Consider the following 26,961-nt stretch of genomic DNA (forward strand, 5'->3'; position numbering starts at 1 on the left):
AAGAATCCCCTCAAAAATTGAAAAAACTACTTATAACTTATACAATTTCAAAGATACAGTCAAACTGTCTTAAGAAAAAATGTAGGTTTTTACCTTGCCTACAAGTTTTCCATACACGATTTTTTTGCAAAACGCGAAACAAAAGCTTGAAATTGATAATTTGATTCTTAGGGGTACATGCTATGTTTTTCTAGGAAATCAGAACGATTTATTCTTTAAAAACAAATTACAACTTTTCAAGCTTTTGTTTCACGTTTTTCAAAAAAGTCGTGTATGGGAAACTTTTAGGTATGGTGAAAACCCACATTTTTTCCGAAGACAGTTTGACTCTATCTTTAAAATTGTATGAGTTATAAGTAGTTTTTCGATTTTTAAAGGGGATTTTTGGAGTCGATTTATTCCAATTTAAAAAATAACGTTCTTGTAATATTTGCTCCACATTTGGCTTTATATGTGACCTTCCAAATGCCGCTTAAAGAACTTTTTTTATTTTACCAGCTCCATGAGATATAAGCATTTGAAGACATCGTTGTTTTTAAGTCAAAATTGCCCATAACATTTGAATGACAAGACCAAGCAACATGCAATGTTCAGAACAAATATGCGTCATTACTTGCTCTTCAAATGCTCCGAAGCTCACATATTCGAAAAAAATCGTATAAAAAAGTTATTGCGAAAAAACCGTTTTTGGGGGGCTCACCCTAAGTCAAAACTTCAAATTGACCTACTATGTTCAAATTAAGAGCTAGATAAACGGCGTATTCAGCAAAGTTGCTCGAAATAGCATTTCCTACAACTTTTCTGAAGAACTAGATCGCGTATGACTTAAAATTAAAAAAATCTTTTCGAGATTTGAGTTAGGACGAGGACCACCCTAATCAAAAATTTTTGGAAAAGATGCAGCAAACAAATGCAAACAACTTCTCTGAAGACATCAAACGCCTAAAATTAACGAAAACAGAGATACGGATTTTTTTCCTGCTAAAACATGGATTCGGACCATTGTGCAACGGACTTCGCTCAGTCCTAGGATCTCAAGCTTCACACGGCATGCTTCATTGGCTAGTTGTGCCAGTTTACCCTGCTGGGCTAGGGTTAATACCAGTCTTGTGCATTATCACCATCATAACACAAAAAAGCCGCAACATCAACATTGCCCTTCTTCCTCCATCAACGCTACAGCCGACCGTCTCTATGTTGCTGTAACTATGGAGACTTACGGGGCTGCTCCGCAGCCACAGTGGCTCCCAATTACTCCCGGTTTCAAGCTCAGTAGCATGAGACCCCTCGAGCTGGGTCTCAGGGCCGGCATGCTACTCGGTAATCGGAGGGGCTTCGCGACAACGTATGAAAACTAAGAAAGTTCACATTTCTAAAACATTTATTGGTTCCTAGTGTGGCGTGTGGGTGTGGGTGAACATTTCTTGTTGAGTGTAAACGAAATTGTGTTAAGGCCTATTTACTCACTGCTGCAGCTTCCCGCATCGCTTTGGCCCACACGGCTGCTCCTGCACTACCGTGTGGCCGGAATACGCCGCCGGGGCAGCTTCGGATCGGTGGCTAGCGGGTTTGTCGGGCCGGTGCTTGGCCGACGGGACCAGCGGGCGTTGCTGGATGGTGTTGGGCGATCAGGCGTCTTCCCTCGTGGACACGATCGGCCGGCCGTGGCATGGCCACCTTGGACGGCCGAGAGGGGAACTCCTACTTGACACTTAAGGCCCATGGCCTGAGGAGATCGTCCGGGCTCGGACGAATGCGAATCCTTAGCTATTAGGCTCGGAAGCCATCTTGACTTCCGAGCCGCCGTGTGTGACCGTTCTATTCAACGGATACGAGGTCCTAAATCGGATTATAATGTTCCGTCAGGCTGGTTAAAAGGTTTATCTAGACCAAATTACCTGAACGGAGGCAGCTCCCTTGTCCTGCCCCTATTCAAGGGGAGGGGGGGGGGGGGTATCACTTATGACACTGCACTATTATCGGTCTGAACACACGGACGCCTTGATAATTTCTGACCAATCTTCTTAATCGGAAGATGGCCGCGCCCATTGGCACTCATCTCATTGCCTATTCCCTCAGCATCTGCCATCTTTGTACCCTTTTATGCGAACTCTTATATGTCCCTTCAGCAATGTTTTCTGATTAATAGCGGTGAGCTCTCGCTAGGGTGTGATCTACTGTATTGTTGTCGTTAAAAACGTGAATTTTCTTAAAGACAAACACTCATACAAAACTAAAACCTAAGGATTGGAACCAACCGGTTACATTGCTAACGAACACATTCGAGATAAACGCATTGATACGGTGGCTGCCACCGCCACGCTCTTTCTCTACAAATCTCCTGAGCAGTCTTTGAGCAGCCGAACGCTTCTTAACAGTCGTTCCGACGGAAAGCTATGTCACTCACTGCTGCTGATGCTGGGTGACTCTCATCTGAAAGGGCCAGGATGAAAGTCAATTTGTTAAGTAGTATTGCATGGCGCATCAAATACAAACATAGCACGCCCTATGAATAGAATGTAAGGCGTAGAACAAAAACTCGTTTCGGTGTTTCATCGTGCGGTTCGAAAACAAGAGACGATCGCTGCTGCTGGATGTGGTTGACTCTGCATTGAACGAGGGTTGGCTTGAGTGGCTTTTGCGTGAATCGATTATGTTTTGATGGACTGCGTTTGTCGTATGAAGTGATGGTTAAAGTGAGTGTCGTTCGACATTAACCATCCTGAAACTGCACAACCCTGGTTAACATATTCCAAGTTCCATTCTTGTCCGTTGTTTCGCGCTAAAAGTCGTTGCCGTTGAATCAGTTCGTAATCTTTGATTTTCGGTTTCAGTCCCAGGTATAGCTTCCGGTGGAGGAGCAGTTCATACTCAGCCGCTGGATGCCAGAACAGACTCTGTTTGAGCCGCACCACCTTGGTAAACAGACGCTCGGGACGTACCTCCTCAGTCTAGCTGAACCCAAAAGGACAACATTGCCCAGGCTGCACTACCAGCTAAGCACACAAGTCTTAGCTGGCAGTCTTTGCCATCGCTTGACCCGTGGAAGCATGAGGTAGGAACTTGTGAGGACCAGATCTATGTTGGACGCTCTCCTTATCGACTTACCGTTTTGCAGCCCAGATCAAACGAATAGCTCGCTGCTGTTGGTTAGATCTTATACAAAATCTAAATATGATGTGATGATGATGTTCCAGGAGTAAATTTTTGATTATATTTTCAGATCTTTTATCGTTTATATCAATCAATCAATCCCCTATCAGTTTTTGTTCTCCATATCAAAATATGCTATTACGCCCTTTTCCTCTACTCGGGTAGTCGCGCGTTTGCTGCCTGAGGTTCTCCTTGCTCAGCTTCAAGGACCCACTCGACGTGACAGAAGTGTTTCAAAACTGTCTTATTCCATGTAAAAATATCAAGTCAAAAATTGCATTTTTTTAGAATTTTGGGCTAGAAATGCTTTATTGCTATTTTTGTACAAATAAATAACTCATCGTGGTGTAGTTGGGAAGGTATTGTGAACAGAGTGTAAATCTTTTCGTAAAGGAAATTTCCTTGACTTCCTTGGACATAGAGTATCTTCGTGCCTGCCACACGATATACACATGCAAAATGGTCATTGGCAGAGGAAGCTCTCAGTTAATAACTGTGGAAGTGCTCATAGAATACTAAGCTGAGAAGCAGGCTTTGTCCCAGTGAGGACGTTACGCCAAGGAGAGAGAGAAAGAGGATGCCAGAACAGACGCTGTTTGAGCCGCACCTCCTTGGTGAACAGACGCTCGAGACGAAACTCCTCAATCTAGCTGAAGTCAAAAGGACAACTGTGCTCACTATCAGCTAAGTACACAACTCTTAGCTGGCGGTCTTTGTCATCGTTTGACCGGTGGAAGCATGAGGTAGGAAGTTGTGAGGACCAGAGCTATGTTGGACGTTCTCCTTTTCGACTCACCGTTTTGCAGCCCAGATCAAACGAATAGCTCGCTGCTATTGGTTAGATCCTACAAAATCTAAATATGATGTGATGATGATGTTCAGGAGTAAATTTTTGATTTTATTTTCAGATCTTTTATCGGTTATATCAATCATTCATTCCCGTATCAGTTTTTGATCTCCACATGAACATATGGTATTACGCCCTTTTCCTCTACTCGGGTAGTCGCGCGTTTGCTGCCACAGGTTCTCCTTGCTCAGCTTCAAGGACCCACTCGCGAAACGTCCTTGACTATTTTCAGCGCTGGCTTCGATTTTTGACCTGAAAGCACCGACAAACCGACGTGACAGAAGTGTTTCAAAACTGTCTTATTCCATGTAAAAATATCAAGTCAAAAATGGCATTTTTTTTAGAATTTTGGGCTAGAAATGCTTTATTGCTATTTTTGTACAAATAAATAACTCATCGTGGTGTATTGTGAACAGAGTGTAAAAAATTCGAAGATCCAAAGTGAAGATTGACATTCTTGTTGTTTCAATCGCGTTTGGCCACATTCATTGTCAGCTGAATTCCTCTCTTTCTCATTCGATTCTCTGTTATGAATATTTTCTTGCACGTCGTAAATTTTATGAACAAATAGAGCAACTAGTTAGTAACTAAGTATTATACACATGGAGATTGTAAGTCTAATGGAGTTACGTGACAGAAAAATGAATGAATAATAGGACAGATCGTTGAAGTACTAAATTTGTAGTAATGAGCTGAATTTTAGTATGGTGAGAAGGTCAATTCTCCGTTTCTGCAATGAAATAGTGCAAAAAGCGTAGGTATTAAGATTCCTTGCCTAGTTTGATACTGTTTGAGCATAACTTTGGATAACTATGTTGTTTATGTTGCAAGAAATAGAGAAAACAACAACACTGTTGCCCAAAGTTTTGCTCAAACAGTATCAAATTAGGCAAGGAATCATAATACCTACGCTTTTTGCACCATTTCATTGCAGAAACGGAGAATTGACCTTCTCACCATACTAAAATTCAGCTCATTACTACAAATCTAGTACTACATCAAACGTGCCCCATTGAGAAAATTCATTCACCAAAATGAATTTATTCTGATCCCGCAATTAAGAATTTTCAATTTTCACGTTAATTGTACTCAATGAAAATTAAAATCTTAAACTCTGTGTGAAAATTGAGCAAATTTGTCAATTCAAACTTTTTCGCGAACAATTCAAAGTGACTCTCACTCTGGGGTCCAATGAACTGCAGGTATCCATTAGAGGGTGCAAATCGCTATGTGATTCTAAGTTCATTTGGTTATTGCTAGCATTGTTTTGTTCACAAGATACCAATTTGACAATTTATTTTCGTAAAACGTCCAATACAGTTAGAATGACGTATTTCTATTTGTCATTACAACATTGGTCGACACAACATAGATACTTCGTTATACTTACTTAATTTAGGAATACATGTGAGGGCGAGCTATGAATCTTTTCATATTGAAATTTCCTAATCCGTCCAGTGTCGTTAGTCACTCTCATTCACTCAGCCCGGTTTGCTTTCAGCATCTGGTCCCTGCATGAACGAATCGTTGACAATTTCTCCGGGCTATCGCGAGACTGAACGGCTGGCTTGTTTACGACCCCAGCGATTTTCATTCAAAATTATAAAACCCGTCATTTTATAACCAATTAGAATGGGATTATTCCTCTCCCACCTTCCTTCCAGCAGCTAGTGTGTTGCGTTGTGGGACTCCATCGATTTATCGTACCTACCACCATACCATCATCTCATCTCCCGATCGTGGTCATAATGACGCGGTGTCAACAGGCATTTTTCGCTGAATGGGGCACGACAGCGTGGCGATCCGGACCAAGATCGAGCGCAGGTTAAACAGATCGTTATCGGACAAATCGTTTATCGGTTATGAGGCTTAGACGCGCCGGGATTTTGTTTCCACCATTAAATTTTGATGGTAGGAAGAATGGATCCAGATAGGTTATTCGGGAATTCGATTCGAAACCGATAAGATCCAATTAGTTAATTAGGAAGCAAGGGACTTGAGTTGGTTAACAAGATTTGCCCCAAGCTGTCCGATCCAGCCTTAAGTGTTTTTTCGCTGTTCGGGACATAAACCACTGCACTGCGATTAGTATTCGGTCTATTGTGGTGCGTACAAGCACTAGAAGAACATGTTACATTTCTTTATCTATCACCAATTTCATCATGAATACCTCCAAGATTCTTCAGGAAACCTTCAGAAATTGCTCAAGAATATTCTCATGGATCAACTCCAGGCATTCCTCCAAGGAACTGCTCCGAGACTTCTCCAGAAATTTCTCCGAGAATCCCTCCAGGAATTTTTACAAGAATTTCTTCAGTTATTCCTAAAAAAAAACTTCTGCTAACAATTTCTCCAAGAATCCGTTCAGGAATCCCTCCAGAAATTCTTTCAAGAATTCCGACAGTAAATCTGTTAAGAATTTCTACAAAACCTGCTCCAATGTTTCTGTCAAAAATTCCTCCAAGAATCCTTCCAGGAATTTGGGCAGAGATTCCTTTATAAATTACTCTAGGAATATCTCTAGGGATTTTTCAATTATTACCTTCAGGAATTTTTCCAGGAAATCCTTGTTAAATTCCTCCAGAAATGCCTGCAGGAAATTCCCCAGGTATTCCATCAAGAAATCATCCAAGAACTCTTCCAGAAATTCCTTAAACAATCCAGAATTCCTGCCAGAATTCCGTTTCATGACTTACTTCAGGAATACCTTCAAGACTTCTTTCAAGAATTTCACCAAGATTTTCTCTATGAATTTCTTCAGGAATTCCTTGAAAAATTCTTTCTGGAATTCCTCCAATAATTCCTACAAGAATTCTACCAGGAATTTGTTCAAGAATTTCTTGAAGAAACTTCTGTATAAAATCCTGCAGGAATTCCTGGAGTACTTTCTGGAAGAATACATGTAGTATGAAGGAATTTTAAAAAAATATCCTGGAGGAATTCTTAGAGGGATTCCTGAAGAATTTACTTGAAGAAGTCCTGAAGGAACTCCTGGAGGAAATTTCGAAGTTTTTTTTTTTGTAATTTTGTAATTTTTCGGGAATATATCCTGGAGGTATTCCTGGACGGTTTCTTGGAGAAATTTTTAGCAGAAGTTTTGGAGGAATACCTGGAGAAATTTGCTGGAGGAATTTTTGGAGAAAGGAGTTTTGGAGGAATTCTGGAAAGAAGTCTCGGAGCAGTTCTTGGAGAATTACCTGAAAGAGTTCTCGGAAAAATCCCTGGGGTTGAAAAAAAATATTGGATATATTCCTGGCGTAATACCTGAAGGGGTTCTTGGCAGAGGTCTTAAAGGGACCCCTGGTGAAATTCTTTGGGAAGACCCTGTGGGATTTTTTAGTGGAATTCATGGAGAGATTCTTGAATATATTCTAGGCAGATGTCTTGGAGAAATTCCTGGATGAATTCTTGGAGATATTCCTTGGGAAATTCTCGAAGGACTTCCTGGTGGAGTTCCAAGAAGAATTTATTGAGGAATACCTGAAAGAGTTCCTGGAGGAATTCCTGGAGTAATTCCCGATGGAGTTTCTTGAGGAATTTCGGGAGGATTTCTTGGCGTAATTCCTCACCAATTTTCAGAGGTATTTCTGGGTAAATCTCTGAAGGAATTTTCGGACGAATTCTTAGAGCTATCTCAGGAATTAGTAAAGGTTTCCTGAAGGAGCCTAGGGGTGTTTATGGAAGAATTTGTGGAGGAATTCAAGAAAAACATTCCAAAAAAATCCCTGGAAGAATTCTACGAAGAACTCCTGAAGAAGTTCCTGGAGGATTTCTGTTGGAATACCTTGAAAAATTTATTCACGAGTTCCTGGAGGATTTTCTGGAGAAATGCCTGAAAATAATCTCGGATGAATCCCTGGACTAATTTTTGGAAGAATTTTTGGAAGATTTCCCGGAGGTTTCGGGAGAAATTTTTTGAGGATTTTCTAGAGAAATTCCTTGAGAGCTTCTTGGAAAAAACCATAGAGGAATTCTTGAAGGAATTCCTGGAGAAACTCTTGGAGAAATTTCTGGAGGAATGTTTGGAGAATTTCTAAGCAGAAGTCTATGAAGAATTCCTGGAGAAATTGTAGAAGGAATACTTAGAGGGATTCTTTGAAGAATTCTTGGCAGAATTTTTAGAGTGATTTCTAGAGAAATTATTGAAGAAATTCTTGGTGGAATTCTTGAAGGAATCCTTGGAGAAGTTCCTGGAGGGATAGGAATTTCTGGTAGAATACTTGGAGGAACTCCTGGAAGAATGTTCGGGGAATTTCTTGAAAAATTCCTGGAAGAATTCTTCCAGGATTTCTTGGATTCCTGGGAAGATTATTTGAGGAATTCTTGACGAAAGCCTTGGAAGAATTCCTGAAGGATTTTTTGGAGAAGCATAAGATTTACGGATATTGCGACACATACTACAAAATACATTGGGTCCATTTGAATACCAGTGGACACCCAAATAACATTACATAGAGATACTCGCAATATTATTAGGTGCAACAGACACGATCGTGCAAGAATTTCGCCGATAGAGTGAACAGAAACAAGAGTAGAGCCTGTAGACCTTGAAGGTCCTAATTCCAAAATAGTTTGGTAAGCCTGGAATACCCTATGAATATACCAAAAGCATTATAGTTGTGAACTGAGGCTCCATCAGCAATATAGACTACATCCCACGAATATTTTTTTACAATTTAAGCATGATACAGTATGTAGATATCGTAACTCAAACTTCAAAGTGTTTTGGAGGCCATTTGTATTTCACGGAATGTCCAACTACAACAATATCAAGTTGCTCGTTGCATTACGAGGTCTAATGGACATCAACGTGACTAAATTTCATGAACAGAGTGAATACAAATAATGGTAGATGTTGTAGATCTTGAGAAAATGAATTCCAGTGTAGTTTGGATGACCTAGACCTACCATGAACCATCATGTACCATGAATGTTCTAGGAGTGCTTTGAGGCTTTCTGAGTACCGTAGACTATGTTCTGTGAGGATTCATCGTGTATAATATGGTATAGGATGTTGGATTTGTGCCACAAACTTCGGAGTACTTTGGAGGCCTTAGAATAGCTCTGGGATCAAAACTTCAACAGACTATGATGGGTAGTAATACATTGCATGTCAAGGATCAGTGAAAACTATTGAGGATTAGCATAAAGATGAAATTTGAGGAAAAACATGTAGAATTCATAGAAAATACAAAAATGCCACGTATTTTCGGCTACCAGCAAAAGGGGGGAGGTATCATGCATTTCTTAGCACAACTATTCCTCTTGACTATAAAAAAATTTCAGGGTAAAATGTTTAAAAACAAAGAAGATATTGCATTCCTGCCAAAAGTAGATCGTCCCGGGTGTTTACGGGTTAGCAGGATTTGTTCCAAGCTGCCCGATCCAGCCTAAAGTGTTTTTTTCGCTGTTCGGTATATAAACTTCTGCGATTAGTATTCGATCTATTGTGGTGCGTACTAGCACTAGAAGAACATGTTTCCTAATGTTTCAAAATTATGTAAAAAAAAGTTCTTTAACAGTTTGCCTCCAGCTCGAAATAGCAAATCTACACAAAAATTATCTTCAATAACTCAATTGCCTTGCAATCATTCTTTTCCGCTACAATAACCCGGAAGCATATGGATACGGAAATTAGCACACGTCCATTGTCAGTCTCACACCTTTTAAACTGCCCAGGAAGATCCCATCGTCTCTTGAAACGGGGTCAAACAATCAACCAACGAGATCGCCTGTTGATCTCATTATACAATCGCTGACCTCCGAAACGAAACAAGCAAAAAAGGCCAGCTCAAAAGTGCAAAACAAACACCACACCGGTCCAGGGGATGTGGAAGTGATTCAGAACCCATTTCGGAGAAGTGTGGAAAGATACGACCTCCTCCTACACACTCTTGTCTCGTCTAGCCCAACAACCACCCGACCCGTCCCTTCTCAGTTCGATTGAGACAAGGCGATTCCAGACCGAAACCGAAAAGAATAGTTTGAGACAAAGACGGCTCATGCGGTGCAAACCGTAACCCTGAACATCGGGGGTTAATTTCAGCCCCCTTCGTTACTTCGTCGTCGTCGTCGTAGCATCTTCCTCCGGTGGAAAGGATGCTGGTTATTAGATTCTGTTACCAGCTTGTAATAACATATCCTCACATGTCCTCCGAGGCTCGGACGACGGATCGGAGAAGGCAGATGAGACGAAAGTCTGTCATAGAATCATGACAACGACAACAAAGTTGTAACGGCAACTTGAGGACACAGTCGTCGCTGCGACGATCCTTTGCCGACCAACTAGGATACGTCAGCATAGAGGTACCTCCTGCTAGGAGGCGCGTGCATTATTGGTCGGATCATTGTAATCGTAAATAAACTAATAAATAAAAGAGTGTGATGAGATAAATGTGTTTGGTTCATTTCATTAGCTTGTGCTCAATGAGGCACGAGCTAGAAAAGAAGGAATTAGGTTGAACCCGGATGTTAAGAGAGTAGAACAAAGAAACAATAAGGTGGAAATAGAACAAAGCCAAGGATGCCTTGTGCAATGGAACTAAATATAGATAGTAGACTGGGTCAACAAAGTCGATTTTTTGGAACAAAGTTTTTTCGATTCGTTTTAGCGTCCAAAGCAACTGTGCAAAATTTGGGAGCGATTGGTTGCTTCCTCGTATTCCGCATTGCGATTGAAATTTGTATGGAATTTAGTATGGAAAAACGTGCTTTTTTACATTTTTCTCATAAATTGAAATTTTACGTCTAAAACAGTCTAACCAATGACGGTAAAGTATAGCCTAGGATATGCCGAAAAACTTTGCCGAGGACCACAAAGTGATCCGACACTTGTGAAAAAAGTTATAACGTACAGATTGCCCAGTGGTGCTTAACATTTAACATGTAAAGGAATAACATCAATAATAAAATCTCAACTTTTGGCCTAAGTTAACAGGTGAATACCTTTTTTCACAAGCGTCGGATCACTTTGCGGTCTTCGGTAAAGTTTTTCGGCATATCCTAGGCTATACTTTAACGTCATTATTTTTTTTTTTGTCTGTATTAACGAGATTTTTAACCCTAGGCTAGTTCATCTCGGGACCCACGCATTACTTCCCTTCCGAAGGAAGAACCCACATTTTGTGAGTATGTCGGGAGTGGGATTCGATCCCAGGTCCTCGGCGTGATAGTCTTGTGTTCTAACCACCACACCAGGTCCGCTCCACATTAACGTCATTAGTTACATGGTATTAGACAAAGGAATTCAAGTTATGAGTAAAATGCAAAAAATAAAAAAAAAAAAGGACGTTTTTCCATACTAACTTTCATACAAATTTCAATCGCAATGCGGAATACGGGGACGCAACCAATCGCTCCCAAATTTTGCACAGTTGTTTTGAGCGCTAATATAGATTGAAGAAGCTTTGTTCCGCGTTGATACGATCAAATTTAAAGTTTCTCCATACAACGTTGACCCACTCTAATAGATAGCCAGCTCTAGTTTACAAAACAAAACCAAAGAAGTGAAGTTCTATCAACGACCAAAACTTGTAATGCATAATTATATGCTTATTTCGAGACCGTGCTTCAAAACATTGTAAGTAGAAAAATGTCTGCGTTTACTCTGAAAAACAAGTTCTACAATTTAAAAACAATATGAGGAATTCCGCGGAGGCATGTCAGTCGATCCTGAGCGACCATTTCAAATATATCTGAAACTTTTCACAGTTTTTCAATTTCATCTAAATCGCCATTTTTCGATATTAAACCTTCATATTCACTCACGACTAACTTTTCAAAAGGGTGTATGCGAAAATAGTTCAAAAATATTCTAAAAGCTGTACAGCAAAAACGGATTGTTCGATTGTTATGAATTTTTCAGCAAAGTTAGATAACTAAATAACGATTCCTTAGAAAATATACACCGTAAAAAATTTCTTTTCTTACTTTAAAAATATATGATCTTTGTCACAAAAACTCAAATATCTCAAATCCCTATCTTTTTACCACCGTCAATTTTTTAGGGGAAATGGGCCATTATATCAGCTATCTACCATACAATTTTGGTGATGGTGAACTGATAAACAAAAAAGTTATGACATTTCAAACATTTCACAATTTTTACATTTAGTAACAAAAAAAACATTTTTTCTGTGTAAATTATTTTGAGAATTATATTTTGATGCTGATTTTATTGTAAAGCCTACCGCCTGAATTAAACAAGTTGTTTTCATGATATTTTTGATTGATTATTCATAATTACTTTAGTATCTATTTGAAACGTAGACGCGATCCAGTGTTGTGATCAAAAATATTGAGAGTGTCATACTTTTTATTGCACGTGACTGGTGAAAAAATCCCTTGATAGTGTTGAAAAGCTGTTGATTATAAGAAAAATGGAATTAGACTTATTTTTAGGACAAAAGCTGTACAATAAAAGTTTTATATACGCGTATACGTCTACTTTATCTGCAAAATAAAAAATACCTCTTAGAGAACAGACTTTATGATCGGAAGAATGCGAGTAACTTCAACAACAACAAATGCATGAGAGGTACATACCACAGACAAACAGACGAAACGCCTAGAACAATTTTCGTGAAAATCCATCGCCCAGTTCACACTACCACCACCTGGTGGAAATGTTTCACGAAACACTGCGTTGTGCAATATCGTCATCAGAAGGTGCTAGTGTGAAACGTCAAACGCAAAGAAAAACGATGTGCGCTCTTCTGGTTATGAAAGCAACAACCAAGATTCAAAATGAAAAAGCAAAAAAAAATACTACCGCTATGGATATTAAAGATTTTATAGTAAATTTATTCTGCAGCCAAGCAAACAACACCAAACTGACGTACAGCAAACAACTGATGAAGAAATGAAGAAAATTAGTGGAGTGAGAAGTCTTCTTTTTTTCGACTAACAGAAGGTGTAGAAATTACGATACGCTTTAAGGCCAATTGGGTTTAATCGGTCAGTAATTAACAGCACGGATCCCTAGGAGCAGGCAGTTCCGGAGACCTTCCTGAAAATCCTGGTTCTGAAAATCCTGAATTCTGAATCGGAAGTTCTGAAGCGCATACTGCCGGTTCGTCTTGGGTTAGTCTCATTTGCTTTTCATTTGTTTTCACTTAATACACAACACGTTAGTTGCCAAGGTTTCGACAAAACCATCAAGTGCGCAGGGTAGTGCAATTGAAAATGCGCACCCGCTTCGGTGGATTACTTCACCCGTCGACCAACAGGTGGCATTAGATGCAGCCGGTGCAGCGATGCCAACCGCATGCATACTACGATGGTTAAGTTGGAAATCTATGTATTAATTATCTAAGGCTACACTCTGGCCTACGAGGTGAATATGCTCCTCGCCACCGTGGAGTTAGTTTCCTGCTCAGCGCTCACGCCCACGCAGCGCTCATGAAGTGGGAACCTATAAATGAGAGGATAATTGTAGCCAAATTCAGAACACGAGGAAACCTTACCATGATCCAATGTTACGTGCCAACCGATGCTGCCGAATTGCAAGATAAAGAGAACTTTTACAGTCAACTGAATGCTGTCGTGGACAAGACTCCGAAAGGTGATATCAAGATCCTCATGGGCGACTTCAACGCGAAGGTTGGTTCCGACAACTCGAACTTTGAGCACGTCATGGGACGCCATGGTCCCGGAGAAATGAGCGAGAACGGAGAGCTGTTTGCAGAGTTTTGTGGCAACAATGATATGGTGATTGGGGGATCGCTCTTTCCTCATCGACCAGTGCACAAAGTGACATGGGTTTCCCGTGATGGCGTCACGGAAAACCAAATCGACCACATCTGCATCAGCCGAAAATGGAGACGGAGCCTTCTTGATGTGCGGAACAAACGTAGCGCCGACATTGCGTACGACCATCATCTCCTAATCAGTGAGATCCGACTGCGCATTGCCAGGATCCAGTGACAGGAGGAGAAAATCGGGCGCCGGTTCAACACACGCCGACTGGAAGACGCTGCGGTGAAAAGGTCCTTCGTCGAGGAGCTAGAGAACCGTGCTGCGAATATTCCAGAAGGTGGAAGCGTAGAAGATCAATGGAGCGCCATCAAGAACGCCTTCATCGCCACCGGCGAGAATAATTTGAGTGAGCTACGCACCCGAAGAAAGCAGTGGATCACAGATGATACCTGATAGATACAGGAGCGAAGGAACGCCAAAGCCGCGATAGAGCGAGCGAAAACACGAGGAGCCAAAACCGTAGCCCGTCAGCGCTATTCGGCTCTCGAGAAGGAAGTGAAACGCTCATGTAGATGGGACAAAAGAGCGTGAGCGGACTCCCTAGCTGACGAAGGCGAGAACGCCGCAAACACAGGCGACATCCTCTACGATGTCTCACGCCGCCTTAGTGGGACCAAGATGAATGCTACGATGCCCGTTAACCTTCTTCGTGCATTAACTGACGTTCACCCCGTTTACGTAATGTACACTTAGCGTGCCTATCTGGGTCATAATGACCCCAATGCATGACTAGGGTTAAAGAAACGTCTGGACAGTTACTGACCGACCCGGCTGACCAGTTGAAACGCTGGTTCGAGCACTTTGGAAACCTTTTTCAAGTGTCGGTCTCGCCATCAACACCTTAGCATGATCCGCCAAGGGTTCGACGCATTACCCGTGTCAACACCGAAGCTCCATCAGTGCAGGAGATAGAAACAGCCATCCGTAGCATGAAATCAAACAGAGCCCCAGGGGTCGATCGCATATCAGCTGAGATGCTCAAAGCTGACCCCGTAGTATCCGCACAACTACTGCAACAATTATTCTGCAACACATGGGAAACCACGACATTTCCGACCAACTGGATGCAAGGCGTCTTAGTAAAGGTACCCAAAAAGGGTGACCTGACTGTATGCGATAATTGGCGGCGGGGCATCATGTTACTGTTTATCGTTCTCAAAGTCCTCGCAAAGTGATCCTTAACCGGATGCAGGAGAAGATTGACACAACTCTCCGACGGCAGCAAGCAGGATTCCGTGCCGGACGATCCTGTGTGAACCATATTGTCACGCTCCATATCATTCTGGAGCAAATCAATGAATTCCAAGAGTCTCTCTACCTGGTGTTCATTGATTACGAAAAAGTTTCCGACCGTCTCAATCACGGAAACATGTGGGAAGCCCTCAGGCGTAAGGGTGTCCCTGAGAAAATCATCGGCCTCATTGAAGCACAGTACAGAGCATTTTCGTGTAGAGTACTGCACAACGGTGTTTTGTCCGATCCCATCCGGGTCGTTGCTGGAGTGAGGCAAGGATGTATACTATCACCGCTACTGTTCCTCATCGTAATCGACGACATCCTGGTAGGTGCGATTGACCGCGAAATCGTGGATTGCAAAGTGACGTAAGCGACATTTATAGTTTTGGCCCATTTTTTGGTAATTATGCATAAATCTCTTGCTCATCCTCTAAGTTTCTTTCCATAGATGATAGATTACGACTAGATCTTGCATTCTCATACAGCAGGATTACCACAGTGTTTTTTTATCCCAGATATTATATATAATATACCAAAAAATATCGACATTTTGAATGGTGCTTACGTCACTTTGCAGAATTACGGCAGTGTGGCAGCCAATTACTATGGAACACCTAAATGACTTCGAACTGGCTGATGACGTTGCTCTCCTAGCTCAACGGCGCTCTGATATGCAGAGCAAGCTTGATGATCTTGCCAATCGCTCCTCAGCGGCAGGTCTTACCATCAACGTCAACAAGACCAAATCGTTGGATGTAAACACGGTCAACCCTTCCAGCTTTACGGTAGCTGGGCAATCAGTGTGGAGAATGTTGAAAGCTTCCAATATCTTGGTAACCAAATGACGGCCTAGGTGGTCCGTAGTGCTATTCTAACCCAGTTGAACTAACCGCTACCGACACTACATAGCTATCTAGGCTGATCGGGAAAAGAAGTTAATATTAATGATCAACTTCATACGGGCCCGAAAAGCCGGGAAATCCCATCCGTGATTTCGGGTGAAATTGATTGACGTACGGGTTATTTTTATTCGTTAACCCTCGAGCAGTCGCGTCTTCGACTACCTGCAATAGCACTACGTTCACGCTGTGTATCACTAGCGTGCATGTTTCATGGCGCGTGTACACAGTACACGACGCGACCGCTCCCAGGTTAAAGATGACGCTTTAAACTTTAAACAATATGTGAAAAATGGTCATCAAAGATCGCATACATACTGTTACATACTTTCAGGCGCTTCCTTTAGATTTTATAAACTTTGAAAGTTTTGTTTGGTTTTTCTGGGGTGGATAGTTCAGGTGGAAAAAATAATTTCAGCACTTACATCACTTACGCAGCTCTGTTCTAGATCATTGTGATAAGCTTCCTACTCGAATATCTCGCACATGATTAACCAACCCCAGGCTAGGATCGTCGTCGCCATCCAATTCTTATTGCTAATTGCCCCTGCAAGCGTCCGTACCCTATGTATTCAATCGCCAGTGGTACAGATGATAAATGGAATCTGAATCCGAAACATCGCCGTGGACACGCGCATTCCTCCACTTGAAGAAGGCAAGCGCGTTGAAATGAATCAGAGTTTCAAATTTCCAAGAAATCCTCCCAACACACATTAGTTATCCTGAAAGCTCTCGCCAATCCGCAACTCAAAAGCGAAACCAGAGAAAGAAAAAAGGTGCATTTTAATTAAGGATTATCACGAAACGGAATACCTTAATCACCCCTCCGCTCTTGGTCCGTGCGGCCTCAACTCTAGTAGGGCTTTTGACGCGCTGGAATTTTTCGAATGATGATGATCCACCCTCGCTGAACTATATCAACCCGACTTGGTAGAGATAACACATCGTCAACCTGAAGCACAGAAAAGTAGACTTGTTACTCTACTTACTTTCCATTGTTCATCTTTTTGATGGTTAATTCCTTAATTATTTGCTAACCGTAACTGATACAATTATGATGAAATCCTGTAACATCTCCAAGGTCGGGAATCCTTCAACACACGGGATCCCCCAAAAAGGCGAAATCGAGCAACTAATCAAAAACAAGAAGACAGCTCACAGGGAAACAACCCACAATCAACTGAGAGTCGATGCGGTTCTCTTCGACCAACCACACCGGGGGAACCTAACAAATCAACCTAATAAATCAATTTTCCAAAATTTCGAAACATAAATTTACAAGAAGTTCGAAACCATTAAACGGTTCCGAAGAGGCGAAGGGGCAGCCAGCAGCTTACTGCGGCCACAGTCGGATGGCGAAGGTGAAGAAACAAAACCGTATCACATGCAACCTGTCTGCTGTTCTTGGCATTTACACGGTGTTTGTTTTCCCTCTAATTAGATGATTAATGGTGTGAGGTTCTGGTTTGGTTCTGCACTCTTTGGGTGCAGGATTTTTTCTTTCTTTACTTCGTTGCTGAAAACATCATCTCGAGGATCCAGAACACGATCGCCAAGTGGTGGCAAACTGCATGCCGGGAAAAGGATCCTCCCATTTTCAACAACGGCTCGTTAGACGTGTTGATGTGGGATGAAGTTTTGTTTGGGATACTACCAAATGATTTCAAGATACAAACATACATACATACATTTATTTGCTCAACATTACTGTTGCGCACGCCCATTGTGCGACGCCGCACCTACTACACCGTGAATTTGGATGACCTTGCGCCGTAGACAGACGTATGTCATCGGCGGTTGTCAGAATAGACAGCGAAAGAAGAACTTAAGAAAAAGATAACATTGTACCACGAACTATAAGTGAAGCCAACGTGAATTCCTAAACTAAAATAATTTTGTATATTCTAATTAAAATACTGCATATTTGATTCCTTTGTTTACTAATCCTAAACAAGTAGGTATAAGATAAGTTTCCATGCATATTTTCTCTATCTTAATAACTTCAATTCTTAACTAGGTTGATTGCAGTGAATGAAGGTTAGAGTTGAATGATTCTGCAATAATCAGAAGTATCGATATAATGTAGGTAATTCTACTGTCTATGTTACCCGCAATCATAATTATAATTACTTGCCTACACAGATAAGTGTCCAGTATTGCATCGGTATTCTGCCAATAATCCGGGAACAAGATACGGTCAAGTAGATGTAGCTGAACTCACGAAACGTAGGTTAGCCCTAAAAACAATCCAACATGAATTACCCTGATTATTATTGTGCCATTGTAGGAAATTTTTAACCGTTGCTGTGGAATAAACGCGTTCAAAAAACCGGATCAAATTCGCTCTTGTTACTTCCGTAACAAATTTAAAAATTTCGTTTCCGGATTATTGAGGAGTAACTGCATCATGCCACCACTCGCCCCGCCTCCAGACCGCAGCTGCTCGATGTGTCAGTCGGAAGACAACAGCCGGATGGTCTGTTGTGATCAGTGTAGTAACTGGTTTCATTTCGACTGTGTCGGGGTGACAGAAGACACTGCCAATCACCCATGGATTTGCCCGAGCTGCGCCAGAGCGAATATGATAAACCCCACAGTTGGCTCGACATCCATGCCAGTGCCAACCAGCGAACCGTCAACAGCAAAAGTACCTGCACCACCAGCGCCTCCACTAGCGACAGCTCTGCCACCTCCTCCCACACGCCCTGTCCAGCTGTCAGTTGACCTGCAGCTGAAAATGCTCGAGGAAGAACGAGCGCTAGAGCGAAAATACCTGCAGCGTAAATATCAGTTGATGATGGAAGCATCAGGAACAGCAAGTAATCCACTACCAACCTCCCATTCAATGCCCGATGATAGTTTTCGTATGCCACCATGTCACTCATCTCCGTTACGGCCAGCTCCACCAACCGCTCCTGAGCTCCACCTCCTTGAAGGCATAGGAGGGGCAAACGAGACAGCAATGCTTAACTCCAGCCAAATTGCAGCTCGTCACGCGGTGGCTAAAGAGCTACCCATCTACAGCGGCGAACCAGAAGAGTGGCCCCTATTTATCGCCACGTACGAAAACACCACTAGGCTATGCGGATATACCCCGGAGGAAAATATGGTTCGATTACAACGTTGCCTACGTGGAAAAGCACTGGATGCAGTAAGATGCCAGCTACTGCACCCCGCAAATTTGGAACACGCGCTCTCTACATTAAAAATGCTTTTTGGGCGTCCTGAGATTATAGTCCACAGCCTTATCGAGAAAATTAACAAAATCCCGGCACCGAAAGCAGACAGACTCAGTACACTTGTCGATTTTGCTCTAGCTGTACGGAATATGGTTGCTACTGTGCAAGCCTGCAACTTGGAGGAGCATCTTTATAACATTACCCTCCTTCACGGCCTAGTTGAACGACTGCCTACAATGGTGAAACTAAACTGGGCCACACACCGTGTACGGCTTCCGAGGGTGTCACTATTGGAGTTTAGCGACTGGCTGTACACTGTGGCAGAAGCAGCCAGTACCGTGACAATGTCGTCGACGTCACTACCTGCGTACGAAGCAAAACCTCGTAGAAGCGGAAACAGAGAAGATGGATTTATAAGTGTTCACTCCGAACCTCAACCTCAACAAGGGCCCACCTGGACATATCAAGCGAAAGAAGGTTGCGTAGTTTGCCAAAATTCGTGCAGCACTGTGGAAAATTGCCCTGAATTTCTGAATTTGAACCACCCCGACCGTTGGGCAGCATTACGAGTCCACAAATTATGCAGAACTTGCCTAGGAACTCACCGTGGACCGTGTAGATCAAACGATATCTGCGGCAAGAATGGCTGCACCTTCAAACACCACCGCCTGCTTCACAATGAACGCGCAGGCACGTACACGGCTGCCAGAGTATCAGCCGAACCCGAGCAAGGCGAAAGCTCCTCAAACAACGTCAATTTAAATCAGCTCAACTGTAACACACACCGATGGAACGAAAAGTCGGTACTGTTTCAGTACGTCCCAGTAGTGCTGCATCACAATGGGAACACTGTGCACACTTACGCATTCGTTGATTGTGGATCGCATATCACACTGCTGGAAGATGAGTTGGCAGCTGATCTGAACCTTCGTGGTGAAAAGCACCCTTTGTGCATCCGATGGACCGCCGATCATTGCCGCTTCGAAGATTCGGCTGAACGAGTTTCACTCCATGTATCCGGAACTGAAAACGAGGACAATAAATTCCTGCTATCAGAAGTGTTCACCGTGAAAGATCTGAAGTTGCCAGCTCAAACGCTCTCCGTGTCCAAGCTTTGCAGAAAATACGGTTATCTGAAAGGCTTACCTGTACAGTCTTATAACAACATTCGCCCACGTTTGCTCATCGGAATGAACAACATTCGACTCGGTCACGCTCTGGATAGTCGAGAAGGCGGCGAAAATGGACCCATCGCCACAAAAACTCGACTGGGGTGGACAATCTTCGGAACCTGCCTGGATGATCATCCCAAGCCGTCTACAGTCCCCTACAGCTTCCACATTTGCTCCCACTCTACCAAAGCTGACGAAAATCTCCACGCCGCAGTTAAGAACTACTTTGCCCTTGATAGCATAGGCATCACCGCATCAAGGAAGGAGCTGTTATCAGTTGACGATGAACGAGCTCTTAAGATTCTACAATCCAACACGCGTCTAGAAAATGGGAGATACACGACGAGCCTCCTGTGGAAGTATGATGATGTACGTCTACCCAACAATAAATCGATGGCCCTCCGACGTCACAACTGCCTTGTGAAAAGGATGAAACGCGAACCGACTTTGGGCGAAACCTTGAAGAACAAAATAGCCGACTACATTCGAAAGGGCTATATTCGCAAGCTATCACATCAGGAAATGCATCAACCTGGTAATCGCATTTGGTACCTACCCATTTTCCCTGTCTTCAACGAAAACAAACCAGGCAAAGTAAGAATTGTGTGGGACGCGGCCGCAGCTGTTAGTGGGACATCACTCAACTCCGTCCTTTTAAAAGGCCCGGATCGTTTGGAGCCTCTTTCGTTCGTCCTATACAAATTTCGGGAGCGTCGGATCGCTATATGTGGAGACATCGAAGAAATGTTCCATCAGGTCAGGATGAATGAGGAAGACCAACAAAGCCAACGATTCTTCTTCCAAGACAAAATGGATACGAGTGAACCTGACGAATACGTGATGACTGTCATGACGTTTGGGGCTACATGCTCGCCGAGCTCCGCCAACTTCGTCATCAACCAAAATGCAGAACGTTTTGCAGGACAGCTACCAGAAGCAGCCAGTGCGATTCGGAAGAGCCATTATGTGGATGACATGTTGGCTAGTGTCGACACCGAATCCGAAGCCATTCAGCTAGCGGAAGACGTCCGGTTCATCCATCAGCAAGGCGGATTCAAAATGAGAGGATGGATCTCAAATTCCCCAACGGTTAGGACAGCACTCAACAGTGAAAACATCCCAGGCAAGAGCTTGGACCTTAACAAGGAGATCGCCCTGGAGAAGGTGTTGGGAATGTGGTGGAACACCGACACCGACGAATTTCAGTTCAAACTATCGAAAGAGCGATATGCAGACCTGCTGACCGGCGTTAAGCACCCAACAAAGCGGGAGCTACTCAGCATGCTCATGTCCGTTTACGATCCACTAGGTCTGATTGCAAACTTCCTCATGCCTCTGAAACTCTTGCTACAGGAGATATGGCGGTCAGGTGTATCCTGGGACGAACCGATAGAGTTTCGTCATATGCAAAAATGGAGAGCATGGTTGAAATATCTCCCCCAAGCAAGCTCCGTTCGAATCCCACGATGCTACACAAAGGGGCGCTCATACGAGAAACTGAGCATCGAGCTGCATACATTTGTGGATGCTAGCGAACTCGGATACTGCGCTGTGTCGTACCTACGATTTGAGCAAGCTGAACAAATCGATTGCGTTTTGGTGGGCGCCAAAACCAGGGTGGCTCCCCTGAAATTTGTTTCAATACCGCGTCTGGAACTCCAGGCGGCTGTAGTTGGAACCCGACTTGCCAAAAGCATCCAAGAAGGACATTCAATTGGAATAACGCAACGCTACTTCTGGACAGACGCTGCTGATGTTTTGTGCTGGTTGCGTTCAGACCACCGGACATACTCACAGTTCGTGGCCTTTAGGATAACCGATATTCTGGAGTCCAGCGATATTACGGAATGGAAATATGTACCCACCAAGGAAAACGTTGCGGACGAAGGCACGAAGATTCAGCGACAAATAGAATTTGATGCTGACAGTCGATGGAGAAGGGGACCACCGTTCCTCTGGGGACCAAGAAACAACTGGCCATTGGAACCGTTGCCAAAGAAGATGACCACACTAGAAATTCGACCGAGCATGCTCCATCACGCAGTAGCTCCGGTTCTTGATTGTCTACAAGCCGACAAATTTTCCAGTTGGCATCGTTTGCGACGGATTACTGCCCTAGTAGCTAGATTCCCGTCGAACATAAGACAAAGAATTGCAGGAGGGTCACCGGTGGCTGGTCCTTTGACGAGTACAGAACTTCTACAAGCTGAAGTTTTTCACTACAAACGTGCGCAAAATGATGTCTACTCCGATGAAATTACCCTTTTGACTGCGGGGTCAGGTAAGTCCACCCTTCCAAAGGGGAATCGACTTTATAAGCTCACTCCAATCATCGACGATGACGGAGTGCTTCGCATTCACGGTCGCATCGATGCATGTGACTATGTTGGGAAAAACACTAAATATCCAATTGTGCTACCAAGAGGACATGCACTTACAAGGCTGGTTCTCCAAAGCATTCATGAGAAGTATCACCATCTGTGCTATGAGACGTTTGTAAATGAAACCCGCAAAAAGTTCTATATCCCTAAACTCCGCATCGAATGCAAAAGAATCCAATCGAGCTGTCAACGTTGCAAGGTCCGTAAGGCTCAACCAGCACCGCCTGCGATGGGTAATCTTCCAAAAGCGCGACTAGCTGCCTATGTTCGCCCATTTTCTTATATAGGAGTGGACTATTTTGGGCCCTTCAATGTAGCAGTTGGTCGTCGAGTAGAAAAACGCTGGGGGGTCCTAGTGACCTGCCTTACCGTGCGTGCCATACATATAGAATTAGCCCACACCCTTAACACAGATTCGTGTATAATGGCATTGCGCAATTGTTTCGCACGTCGAGGAGTACCGATCCAGATTATTAGTGACCGTGGTACCAATTTCATCGGGGCTGAGAAAGAACTTAAAAACGCTCTGCAATCAATTGACCAGGACGCAATGATCAGGGAGTTCACTACCTCTTCAACTTCGTGGGTATTCAACCCTCCAGCCACTCCCCACATGGGAGGCTCATGGGAGAGGTTGATACAATCCGTGAAAAAAATACTTTATGAAATGCAGCCAAATCGTCTACCAAAAGAAGAGGTGCTGAGAAACTGCCTTATCGAAGTGGAAAACGTAGTGAACAGCAGGCCGCTGACGCATGTACCGATAGAGGACGAATCTTCACCCGCGCTGACACCTAATCATTTTCTGGTGGGATCGTCGAATGGTCTTAAGCCTTTGGTACCGTTTGACGACCGTTCTACATCTCTAAAGCAGTCCCACAAAACTTCGCAAATTCTTGCGAACTTCTTTTGGAAACGTTGGGTGGACGAATACCTCCCAAACATCACTCGACGTACAAAGTGGTTTGCCCCAGTAAAACCAATTGCTGTGGGCGATATAGTTGTTATCGTGGACCCCAAGCAACCCAGAAACTGTTGGCCAAAAGGTAAGGTGTTAGCTACGAATCTTTCGAAGGATGGCCAAGTTCGTCAAGCTTCAGTACAAACATCTGGAGGGATTTTTCAAAGATCTGCAGTCAACCTCGCTGTACTGGACGTAGGTGCAAATACGAGCGGATCGGACCAGGGTCCAACCACTGGGGGGGGCTGTTGCGCACGCCCATTGTGCGACGCCGCACCTACTACACCGTGAATTTGGATGACCTTGCGCCGTAGACAGACGTATGTCATCGGCGGTTGTCAGAATAGACAGCGAAAGAAGAACTTAAGAAAAAGATAACATTGTACCACGAACTATAAGTGAAGCCAACGTGAATTCCTAAACTAAAATAATTTTGTATATTCTAATTAAAATACTGCATATTTGATTCCTTTGTTTACTAATCCTAAACAAGTAGGTATAAGATAAGTTTCCATGCATATTTTCTCTATCTTAATAACTTCAATTCTTAACTAGGTTGATTGCAGTGAATGAAGGTTAGAGTTGAATGATTCTGCAATAATCAGAAGTATCGATATAATGTAGGTAATTCTACTGTCTATGTTACCCGCAATCATAATTATAATTACTTGCCTACACAGATAAGTGTCCAGTATTGCATCGGTATTCTGCCAATAATCCGGGAACAAGATACGGTCAAGTAGATGTAGCTGAACTCACGAAACGTAGGTTAGCCCTAAAAACAATCCAACATGAATTACCCTGATTATTATTGTGCCATTGTAGGAAATTTTTAACCGTTGCTGTGGAATAAACGCGTTCAAAAAACCGGATCAAATTCGCTCTTGTTACTTCCGTAACAATTACATTTATGATAATACATAATCAACAATAGTACGTCACTTAGTACGTCACAATACTCGACTGCCGCTCTCCTCCTCGGTCACGTCCAAGACTTGCCAGGTCACTCTCCACCTGGTCCGCCCATCGTGCTTTCTCTCCGCTCCACGCCTTATGCCAACCGGATCAGTCGCGAACACCAACTTTGCAGGGTTGTTGTCCGGTAATCTTGTAACGTGCCCTGTCAACCTTCCGGCTTTGGCCAACTTCAGGATGCTGGGTCCACCGTAGAGTGTAGCAAGCTCGTGGTTCATCCTTCGCCCTTAGCACGCTAGCTCGAAATCTCCGAGTGCTTGCAGGCCCTCTTCAAGCATGTTCCATGTCTCGAGTTGGTGAGGAATACCGGTCTTATAAGCGTTTAGTACATGGTACATTTGCTTTTTAGACTGCAGCTTCTTCTGAAACCTGTAGTAGCTACGACTTCCACTGATGATGCGCCTTCGATTTTCACGATTGACATTGTTGTCAGCTGTAATAGAGGATCTGAGGTACATGAATTACTCCACCACCTCAATGACCTTGAAAAAATGATCACATTTAGAGATATGATACCTAGAATCTGATTCCCTTCAGAAAAGAGGAGAATTTTCAACTCATAGAAAATAGAGTAACTGTGGTAGGTTTTAGCAGGTTTTCTCAACACTCTTTTAGGTAACAATATTTTCTCTGGTATATTTTCATAACTAGTACAGTGGTTTTTCGATTTTGTCACGGTTCTATTTAATCACGCTCCATTATATCACTCTCGATTCTAGCACGGTATTTTTTTCGATTTTATCACGCTATGATAATTGTTAGAAATATTTTCAAGTACATATAACAAATTAAATAGGACATATGAATTGTCATAAGTACTACTTTTGCACATTAGTATAGTTCGCGCACCAGTTTTGGTCAGTATAAAGGAAACCATTCCAAAAAATGACAAATTAATCAATTAAAACTACAAATCTGGAGCAACATTTGAAAAGGGCATACAAGCATTGGTAAACAATGACTTCACACGTCGCTCCTGAGCCTCCATCAACTTGTTCACACAAACTAAGACCGCTATCAGATAGAGCAAACATCGATCTTTCGGATAACGGTGTTTGTTTGCGTGGGCGGGCTGCTGTTAGGCCCTATGGAGCGTTTTAGAAAAAATACACAAGACCTCTTGGGCCCTTTTCAAATGTTGCTCCAGAAATATGCCAATATGAAAGGTTTCAATCTGTATTATGGCCAAAACTGATGCTTCTGCCCTAGATGGTTTCAGTGACAAAGGTGATAAGGAATTACAGACCGGGAACTGAACTAGATTATCTAGAATCGCATTCTAAAGCATCTCAAATATTTACCGAACAAACGAAAAGCTGTATAAAACTGTAATTTTAACTAATTTCAATCAAAGTTGGTTTAACAAAATGACAAAATTCAAGCTATAAATAGAATTCCGTTAACAGCTTCATATAAGTTTAGGAAGATTCCTAGCATAAGAGAATACAAAGTTGTTCATCACAATAGACTATTAAAATCACTTAAACGACGGTATGAAATGATCAATGATGATCAATTGCTATCATACAAATACCGATAGCATGGATGTATAACTTAAATAATACTCAAGATTGAAAATGCTACTCATTGCTTGCTCACTCCAACAAACTATTGAGTGCCATTTCAGACTTCATGCGTTCCATTTCATGTGGCTTTATTTCGTCTTCACTAGTTAGTTGAGGCGTTTAGGGGATTCTTCACACTGCTCAACAATGCAGCATAAATACAGTCTAGGATGGCTTCTTTATCTTTATTAACAGTTGGGTAGGTTTATTTTTCAAAATGCTGCCTGAAATTTTCAATTTCCATTGCGGTTTGATGTTTAGCTCGCTTTTTATTTGCTTTTTGTATTGAGGTGTATTTTGAGTAATAAAAACACTCGCAAAAAATATGTTTCAATTTTATCACGCTCCAGTATATCACGCAATTATTTTTTTTATTCGTGATATAATCGAAAAAGTACTGTACTGGGACGGCAGCCTCCTTGGAGATCTCCACAGCAAACGGAGTCACAAATGGACTAGACCCGGGCAGAAGAAAATATCAAAAGCATAATAAAATGTTATTTTGACTTAATAACTGTATAATAGAACCAGTATTTTTTATGTTATTAGCATAACATTTTATGTTATAAACTTGTCTGTCATAAACTGCAGAATAATAAATATCATAACAAAAAAAAAGACCCTGGAAGACTAACTCAATAACATGTTTTGTTAGACCAATCACAACTTAATAACAGGTAATTTGTGAACTTGTTACTGTTGTGTTATTGTTCATCACATATTTGTACATTCTCTATTATTTATTATTATTATTTATTTACATCGTCTTCAGGTTGCCTGTACAGACTGTATTACTTAATATTATGGTTTCTACAAAGCTAAACTGAGACTTACAAC

General features: G+C 42.5%; 1 protein-coding gene across 7 annotated transcripts; it reads left to right on the forward strand.

The window, feature by feature from the left end:
* Positions 1-17,603: 17,603 nt before the first annotated feature.
* Positions 17,604-24,493, forward strand: LOC109413753 (uncharacterized). 7 transcript variants are annotated; one of them, XR_009999221.1, is made up of 2 exons: positions 17,604-24,352; positions 24,410-24,493. XR_009999221.1 is itself a non-coding variant. In XM_062859696.1 (2 exons), exon 2 carries the CDS (start codon positions 18,299-18,301, stop codon positions 23,873-23,875), a length of 5,577 nt encoding a protein of 1,858 aa, XP_062715680.1. In that variant the 5' UTR covers positions 17,604-18,117; positions 18,179-18,298; the 3' UTR covers positions 23,876-24,487. The 7 variants fall into 7 exon arrangements, 3 of the variants coding, with proteins under 3 accessions (XP_062715680.1, XP_062715678.1, XP_062715679.1); XR_009999220.1 differs by having other exon boundaries at positions 17,604-24,348; XR_009999218.1 differs by having other exon boundaries at positions 17,604-24,076; positions 24,140-24,487.
* Positions 24,494-26,961: the final 2,468 nt, after the last annotated feature.

This window comes from Aedes albopictus, chromosome 3 (genome assembly GCF_035046485.1).
Source record: "Aedes albopictus strain Foshan chromosome 3, AalbF5, whole genome shotgun sequence".
Lineage (NCBI taxonomy): Eukaryota > Metazoa > Arthropoda > Insecta > Diptera > Culicidae > Aedes > Aedes albopictus.

Coding starts and splice junctions, on each gene's coding strand:
- LOC109413753 (XM_062859696.1), top strand. CDS start 18,299: ATGCCACCACTCGCCCCGCCTCCAGACCGCAGCTGCTCGATGTGTCAG.